At 38.1% G+C, this 9,428-nt stretch overlaps 2 protein-coding genes across 2 annotated transcripts; both read left to right on the top strand.

Annotated features, from left to right (window-relative positions):
• Positions 1–1,194: 1,194 nt before the first annotated feature.
• On the top strand, positions 1,195–9,310 carry LOC142228734 (uncharacterized). Its single transcript, XM_075299233.1, has 2 exons — positions 1,195–1,488; positions 7,965–9,310. Exon 2 carries the CDS (start codon positions 7,969–7,971, stop codon positions 8,962–8,964), a length of 996 nt encoding a protein of 331 aa, XP_075155348.1. The 5' UTR covers positions 1,195–1,488; positions 7,965–7,968; the 3' UTR covers positions 8,965–9,310.
• Positions 2,663–7,906, top strand: LOC142230908 (uncharacterized). The gene has a single exon (XM_075301525.1). The coding sequence runs from the start codon at positions 2,663–2,665 to the stop codon at positions 7,904–7,906; it is 5,244 nt and encodes a 1,747-aa protein (XP_075157640.1).
• Positions 9,311–9,428: the final 118 nt, after the last annotated feature.

Raw genomic sequence — 9,428 nt, forward strand, 5'->3', positions numbered from 1 at the left:
AATTACTCATCAATTTTTATATATATATAAGTTTGATCATTTTCCCTGAATTTATCTACATTTCATAAGATGTGAATTTTCATACCCTGTGAAGTATCCATAAACTTTAATTTAATTTCGCCGTAAACTTTTTGATAATATTTCTGTCCTTTTTCCTACAATTGAATTGAATTCATATTATGGCCTGGTGCCTCTTTAGTTTTTAAGTTAGTTGCTCAATAACTCACAATAAAGTCGGTTGAAGCCGTGTACTGTTAAAAACGAAATATTTGAGGTTTTCGTCTTTTATTCCAATCGGCTTCTAGCTCCAATTTTCATGAACTACCACTCGAGAGTGAAGAGTTCATCATATGGTCCTTCGAAAACGTCCTAAAATAAGTTTAGGACTAGAAATGTTCCAGTGTCATTTTGAAATCTGTCAATTTTCAAAAAGACTGTATATTCCATCATCGAAGTTTTTTGTAGAAAAAGTGTCTACATAGATGTGAATACAAGCGAGTATTCAATGCGCAAATTGAGTTGCGAAACAGAAAAAGTTGTTTTTTCATTATCTACAACTTGCATCAACTTTCGTCGTCTACAAGCAGCGGGCATCCTACCGGTGGAGGAGTTCCAGAAAGAAGACAAAACCAAAACATCAAGGTTCCAAGTGTGTCCAAGGCTCGAGAAGAGTAAGGGGACAAGGGCAAGTATGTGTGGTAGTAATTGATTTCTAATAGTGTGATCGGTGCAAGTTAAAGCAACAACAAAAGTTAAGAAAAAAGCAAGAAATTTAATTTGAAAAAGAATTTTTCAAACGGTACCGCGAATGTGAAAAACAAGAAACATTAAAATCGGAAAAAAATTAGTAAATCCGTTATAAAATTGACTGTGAACATTACGAAAAAAAAAAGAGAATAAGAGATTTCTATTCACAAGAAAAAATTGATAAAAAGTAAAATTGTACAAACGTTGAAGTGATTTACATCAACAACACCAACATATCCGTCGGGAATATTGCATTTGTTTTTTGTGTCATTTCGCCTTAAAGAGAAAAATATACTTGAAGTTGTGTTCAATTAATAATAATCTCTTATATAGTAAGTGAAGAGGACATAGAATCCGACAGTAAAAAACGCGAAATTAGCTACATTCCAACAAAACGAAGCTCATACATAAGCTGTCATTCTCTCGCTCTCATGATTTGAGCAGACAAGTGGCAAGAAGAAGAACACAAAATTGATCGATTTGCGGTGAAAATAAACTAAATAGTTTGTGAGTGCTAAAAGTTGGAAAAATATTTAAGAAGTGTGTTATAAATTGGACCAAAATAGTGTACAAAATTTTTGCTAATATTATCTTATGAAAATATTTGTGAATAATCAAGAAAATTTACCAGAAACACAAAAGCAAAAAGACTGAAAAGCAAAAGACTGTTGCCTGTAAAGCACCACCATTGTGTAAAATAATTTAAATTTAAAGCTCAACAACTAAGCTGAAAATTGAGGGGTGAGTCTTTTTGAAATAATTTTCTTATTTTGGTTCTTAATAAATATTTGCAAAGGAACATACAAAGCCTGTAACAAGTTTCAAAAAATACCGTACATCGCAACAACAACAATACTGAAAGAATTTGCAGTGCCCAATAGTAACTACAACAACAACATACGGCTTGTTAGAGTATTTTTGTCATCGTTTATTTGCAAGCAGTTGATGCAGGCATAGGGTGTGACGTCATACTCATAAAGTAGGGATTGCATACCTTGAGGAAAAATAGGGTATGCTGATCGAGATATTTTTTTTTTGACGGAATTCAATAAAAAAAAAAAAATACCCAACATAGGGACATTTTTAATAGTGCTGCGAATATGTAAAATTGATGTTGCCTACACTGTAAAAATTCATTATTCAATACAAAGAGGAACATTACCTGAATTTTCACTGAATCAACGAAAATTACATAAATTTTAATGTTAAATGATTTTAATTGTGTGTTGCAGCTGGATATTAATTTTGTTTTCGAAAAAGGTCAACGTAATTTTGCTTTATAAATAAAATTCAGATATCGTGTTTAGAATAAATTAATTGGAAAAAAACTTTCAAGCCAAAAATGTCACACCATACGAAAAGTTCGTCGTGAGGAAAAATCCACAATTAAAATTTAACAGATTTTTAATTTTACTCAGTATTTCTAAACATTTATATAATACATTTAAACAAGAATCGGGAAAAATTTAACGAATTAAATTTCGGAAATATAACCGGAAAGAAAAATCGTCGGTAAAAAAAAAAAAAAAAAAAAAATCAATATAAGCAATACGTTCATAAACAAATCAATTTATGGTGAATTATTGATTATCATTGACAGTTTAACAGAGCGTAGAATCGAATTGAACAGTTGCGTTTGGGATAGGCAACTTTCTCAAATCTATATTTTTTGAAATTATTTTTGGTTATCGACTAAATTATTAAACGAAACTCATTTTTTAATGTAAAAATCGTACCCATCGAAATATAACGTAAACAATATTCACAGAAAGGTGGTTGTAGCAATAATAAAAAATTCACAACTAAGCGAATATTTTTGGATCGTTTAACATAAAAGCGAAAGGGAACTCGTTTATGTCAATTCTACTGTTGCTTCGGTCTTTCTAACCTTGATATAAGAAGATTTTGATCAAAAATGGCAGCTCGTCGTAAGCTTTTGTTCCACGTTGATCAGGTTATTTCGTTTTGCGATAATTGTAATCCAACAAATGATGCTGCTTCTATTGATGTTGATGAGCATGAGTTGGAGAAAAGGTGGAAGAAATTGTCTGAGTATTATGAAGAGTTGATGACTGCAGATGAAAGTGAACAAAAGCAGGATGTCTTAGATTTGGCAAAGGACAAATTTAAGGAAGCTTACGATAAATATAGACGTTGTCTCGTAAGGTTAACAAAAGCAAAGCCACAAAAGCAGTCCCAACTGGATGAAAGTATGAGGCGAGATACGACATTCACGGCTCCGGGGTTTTCATCTTTAAAACTGCCACCATGTGATACGCAACCATTTGAAGGGGGATATTCCAAGTGGCCGGCTTTCCGAGACATATTTTGGGGAGTTTTTGGTACTCATGCGGAAATATCATCGGCTCAAAAGTTGTACCACCTACGGAACAAGACCCGAGGTGAAGCTCACCAAATAGTGAAGAAATTCGATTTGGTGGACGGAAATTTTGAATTAGCGTGGGATGCACTTAAAAACAGATATGAGAATCCGAGAATACTGGTGCACCAGCAAATGAAGGTTTTATTTGGTATTCAAGCTGCACAAGTTGAGACGGCAAAGGCTGTTCGTCAGATTCAAAGAGGAATCAATGACAGCTTATCGATTTTCAGATCCTATAAAATAAAAACAGAAAATTGGGACCCTATCCTGGTTCATCATTGTGCTTCAAAGATACCTGAGGATACACTTCGAGCGTGGGAGGATTCGCTATCCGACCACAAGAAACTCCCAACATGGGAGCAAATGGATGAATTCCTTTCAAAAAGAATTGAAATGTTGGAGACAATCTCGGATATGAGAAAGCCGAGTCACAGTGTCTTTAATAAATCACAAACGTTCCATACTAAGACGGAATCAACTAAGACAAGCTTGAAATGCAAAAAATGTAATGGTGATCACAACTTGAGCTATTGCGATAAATTTAAATCGATGACAGTAAAAGAAAGAGTTAAGTTCGTTTACAATAACAAGATGTGCGTAAATTGCTTATCCCCTAATCATTTTAAATCAAAATGTCAAAGTAAAGTAGCATGTTTCCAATGCAATAAAAAGCACCATACTTTGCTGCATTTGGAGTCCAAAGAAAAAAGTTCCTCTCATGTGATTCAAGCAAGCGGGGTTCAATCGCTAATCGAACAACCGTCGACATCGACTAATGTGCATCATGCAACAAATGAATCAAATAATCATACATCTACTCCTGTTCAAACGCATTTTTCTCAACATGAAGGAACTACAATTTTGCCAACAGCGATCGTAAATATTCACCACGCAGGGGATAAATTTGCAATTAGAGCTCTACTAGATGCTGGATCCGAGAAAAGTTTTGTGACGAAACGTATTCAACAATTGCTATCTTTACCAACGGACTGTCATCATATACAAATTTCGGGGCTAGGAGGGACTGTTGTAGGAAATTCGAGTCAACAGTGTTGTATCAACGTAGAATCCACTAATTCTTCCTTCAGGATTCGAATTCGAGCGATCGTAGTCCCCAAGCTTTCCCATTTTTTACCCTCAAGAAAAATAAGAGTTGAAAACTTACCAGATCTCAAAAATATAAAGTTAGCAGATCCGAACTTTTTCACACCAGCTGCGATTGATATGATTATAGGTAGCGACTACTTACCGCTTATTAATTTGAATGGTGTTCTATCATATCGGGGAAATGGATTAGAGGCCAGAGAGTCGCACTTCGGCTGGTACTTGTCTGGCCCCCTACCAAGCAATACCATAAATACATTTTCGACTGTAGTCAAAGAGTCAGCTGATACCGCACTGACAGCTCAACTTAAGCGATTTTGGGAAATCGAAGAAGTTGAACACCTGAAACCAATCTCCGCGGAGGATGACTATTGCGAGGAGTTCTATTGTCAGACAACCTATCGACAACCAGATGGACGATATGTTGTGCGGTTACCCTTCCGCAAAGAATTTCCTGAAGCAGTGTTCCTAGGACCATCCAGAAATATGGCCCTAGCGCAATATCATCGTATGGAGAAAACTTTAAACAAAACACCAGATTTGAAGAATCAATATGAGCGTGTTTTACAGGAATATATTACTCTTGACCACATGGAAGAGGTAAGATGCTTCGAGAATCATGGAGATAAACAAAACTCTTTTTACCTACCCCACCATGCGGTTGTCAAGCCAGAGAGTAAAACCACGAAAGTAAGAGTTGTTTTTAACGGGTCCAAAAAGAGCGGTAGTGGTTTTTCTCTAAACAATGTTTTATACCCCGGCCCAATACTTCAGACAGATATCGTAAGAATCATATTACGCTGGCGATGTTATCAGTTTGTGTTCACTGGTGACATAGAAAAAATGTATCGCCAGATCATTGTGCGGAAACCTGATAGAGCTTATCAGAGGATCCTCTTTCGTCCTAATTCTAATGAGGCAATTAAGACGTTTGAGTTGAAAACAGTCACATTTGGAATTAATTGCGCGCCGTTTCTCGCCATAAGAACGTTGAAGCAACTAGCCAGTGATTGTGAAATGTCAAGTCCAAAAGCAGCAGATATCTTGAAGCATGAAATTTACGTCGACGACGTTCTTTCAGGAGGATATAGTTTGGAAGAGGCTAAAGAGAAACTGGCACAACTTATGCAAACTTTAGCATCAGCGTCATTTCCATTTAAAAAGATCACTGCGAACCACAAATTCCTTTTACAAGATGTAGCCCGGGAGGATCTTCTTGACGAAGACTTTTTGAATTTGGATGATTCAAGTATGGTAAAAACTTTGGGCATTCGCTGGAACGCGAAATATGATCATTTTTACTACGTTGTTGGCCCTATTGATGATTCTGCGATTGTTACCAAACGACAAATACTGTCAGTGGTCGCTCGTCTTTTCGATCCTTTAGGTTGGCTGGGTCCAATCGTGATTATAGCTAAGTTAATTATGCAGCAGCTTTGGGAAACAAATACTGACTGGGATGAGGCTGTCCCACCGCATTTATTGGAAAAGTGGAAATCATTTAGGAAGAATTTGCAGAACCTTTTAAGCCTTAAAATTCCAAGATGGGTTGACTTCTCACCGGTATCGCGAGTTCAAATTCATGGCTTCTGCGATGCCTCTGAGCGAGCGTATTGCGGGGCAGTGTACCTTAGAGTTGAAAATTCTGGCAATTTTTTCAGCAACTTACTGGTCGCCAAAACAAGAGTTTCCCCTATTAAAAAGACAACAATACCGAAACTTGAGCTTTGTGGAGCTGTGTTACTCACCAACTTAGTGAAAGTGGTAATTGAATCCTTGACTTGCGAATTTGAGTTACATTTGTGGACTGATTCGTCGATAGTGCTAGGATGGCTCCAAAAATCTCCGCAAACCCTTAAAACATTTGTTGCCAACCGAGTATCGCACATTCAAACTTTTACAAAAGTAACAAATTGGAAACACGTTAAGACAGAAGATAACCCAGCGGACTTAGGTACTCGTGGCAGTTTACCACAAGATTTGATTCAAAATAGTCTATGGTGGACTGGACCTTTATGGATACGAACTCCAGAAAATGAGTGGCCTGAGCCCAGATCTTTTGCGCCAACGGATCTTGAAACAAAAAAATCCTCTAACTTCCATATAACTGCAAGTGAATGCCTGATTACAAGATTTTCTTCATACTCTCGCGCTTTACGTGTAATAAGTTATGTTCTACGTGTGCTTCAGAAGCCTTGTTCCCGCCCTAAGAATTTTGACATTTCTACCGTAGAACTTGAGAAAACTAAAAATTGTCTTTTGATAATCGCCCAAAAATCGTACTACCCCAAAGAATATGATTGTCTTTTCAAAAACCAACACGTTAATAGCAAGAGCAACATTAGTGCTTTAGCTCCTTTTATTGACAAAAATGGAGTTATGCGAGTCCGTGGTCGTCTAGAAAATTCTGGATTGAGTTATGATGAAAGACATCCAGTTATAGTTCCAGAAAAATCACATTTCGCAAGTCTTCTCATCAACTACACACATCAGCTACTATGCCACGCAGAGTACAATGTAATGCTGCGTGCAATTCGACAAGGGTTTTATATAACCAGACTCAAGAATGGGATTAGAAAATGCATAAGGGCGTGCAAACCATGTACAATCTTCAAACGAAAATTTCAACATCAGATGATGGCATCGCTGCCGCCGGAACGAGCAACATTCTCGTTACCATTCACGTATACTGGAGTGGACTTCGCAGGTCCATTCAACATTAAAACTTCGACAATGAGAAACGCTAAAATAGTAAAAGGATATGCCGCGGTCTTTGTGTGCTTTTCAACAAAAGCGGTTCATTTAGAAGTGTGTTCGGACCTTTCGACAGATGCCTTCTTAGCAGCGTTTACCCGTTTTACCGGACGAAGAGGGTTGCCGAAAACGATGTTTTCGGACAATGGCAAGAACTTTGTTGGCGCCAGTTACAAGCTTCTACAAGCCCATCATAGTTTTTTGAAATCGGCTGAAAAGTGTCTAATCAACAAATTTGGTATTCGAGGTTTCACCTGGTCGTTTATACCACCATATGCGCCTCACATGGGAGGGCTATGGGAGTCAGCTGTCAGGATTATGAAATCCCACCTTAAGAAGCAGACAGGAAATGTTAATTTTACATATGAAGAATTCAGTACGCTTTTAATACGAATTGAAGCCATCATGAATTCAAGGCCACTGTCAGCATTATCTGACAACATATCCGAGCTGCTTCCTTTGACGCCTGGTCATTTTTTACGTGGCGCACCGATAACTGCTAGTCCTGATGCACCAGAGCAACCTCCAACCGAGAATTTGTCCTACTTGTCCAGATGGAGAAGATTGCAAGCAATACAACATATATTCAGCCAGAGATGGAAGTCAGAATACATAACTGAACTTCAACGCAGGTACAAGTGGAAGTCTACGAGAAATAACTTAAAAGAAAATGAATTCGTCATTGTGAAAGACGACCATTTACCAGCAACTGAATGGCGTTTAGGTCGTATCACCAAAGTCTTCTACGGCAAGGATAATAATGTTCGGGTTGCCGAGATTAAGACTCAAAACGGGATAATCACGCGTCCGATCGTAAAGCTTTGCGTATTACCGTCACAACATACTAATGTAAATCCTCAATCCGATGTAAAAACTGATAAATCCCCTCTTGTCTCTGATCACAACTTAGAAATTTAATTACTTATTGCATATACTTGTTTCTTTCTCTTTTCTTCTTTTCTCTATTTCTCACTAGAATAATGGAACGACGTGGAAGATGCCAATTGTGTCAACAGAATCACCTTTTCAAGAGGTGCCCAGAATTCCGGTGGATGCTCCCAGAAGAACGACGAGAGGCTGCCAAGAAGTCGCAAGTCTGCCTCAATTGTTTCACCGATTGGCATAAACGAGCTGAGTGCACATCTGAGAATCGGTGCAGTGTGTGTGGTCGTCGTCACCATACTATGATTCATCGGGACGAAATTAACGCCAGTTCATCCACCCTAGAAGAGCTCCCACAGAATCCCACAGCGCAAGACCTTAAAGGGTATACAATAGAGGCCATTACCAAACACTCTGCCCAGGGTGTTATAAGCTTCCATGAAGTCGCCCAAGCCTACCGACAGACTGCTAATGTGGGGTCAACTCCTAGATCGGAGGAAGCCCGTGCTCAGGTGGAGAGAGTACAAGGGGTTGCCACTCAAACATCCTATTTACTACGGCGAATTACGGAGTACCGTCCAGCAATAAAACCACATGGAGAAAACTGCGTGGCCATCGCTCCTGTCATTCTGTGCGACATACAAGCCAAGAAGAAAGCTCTAACAGTGACGTTGGTTCTCAACCCCAGAGTAAAAATCTCCCACATCCGCTACGACGTTGTCGAAGACCTACCCTACCGTGCTAAATGGGTAAAGAACGTATCATATGGGGTCTTCCAGATTAAGACGAAACATGGCAAATCTTGGCTACAGGATCTGGCGATCGTGGACAAGATCCAGATGTCCACTCCCAGCCCAGTCGATCATCAACTACTACCTTTTCTTTTGGAATCTCACGGTGTTCACCGTGGTATGTGGGCACACCCTATGCCCCACGATTTTGGAGTAATCCATGGAGTTATCGGCCGTGATCTCTACTCGAAGGTGCTTAAAGGCTTAAGAGCGCCTTTGGACTACTATCCAAACGTAAAGGTCCAAAACACAGAGTTTGGTGTTGTCATCGAAGGGTGCATCTGCGATTCGCGTCAACATTGAGGCGGGGAATATGTTGAATCCAACATTCAACAAGCCGTGAGATCATTCCATTTATTTTCTATTATTATTTTTTATTATTGAATTACTCATCAATTTTTATATATATATAAGTTTGATCATTTTCCCTGAATTTATCTACATTTCATAAGATGTGAATTTTCATACCCTGTGAAGTATCCATAAACTTTAATTTAATTTCGCCGTAAACTTTTTGATAATATTTCTGTCCTTTTTCCTACAATTGAATTGAATTCATATTATGGCCTGGTGCCTCTTTAGTTTTTAAGTTAGTTGCTCAATAACTCACAATAAAGTCGGTTGAAGCCGTGTACTGTTAAAAACGAAATATTTGAGGTTTTCGTCTTTTATTCCAATCGGCTTCTAGCTCCAATTTTCATGAACTACCACTCGAGAGTGAAGAGTTCATCAGATGCAAATCTTATTATAACTTGATGGGGAACAGT

The sequence above is a fragment of the Haematobia irritans genome, chromosome 3 (assembly GCF_050003625.1).
Source record: "Haematobia irritans isolate KBUSLIRL chromosome 3, ASM5000362v1, whole genome shotgun sequence".
In the NCBI taxonomy this organism is placed as follows: domain Eukaryota; kingdom Metazoa; phylum Arthropoda; class Insecta; order Diptera; family Muscidae; genus Haematobia; species Haematobia irritans.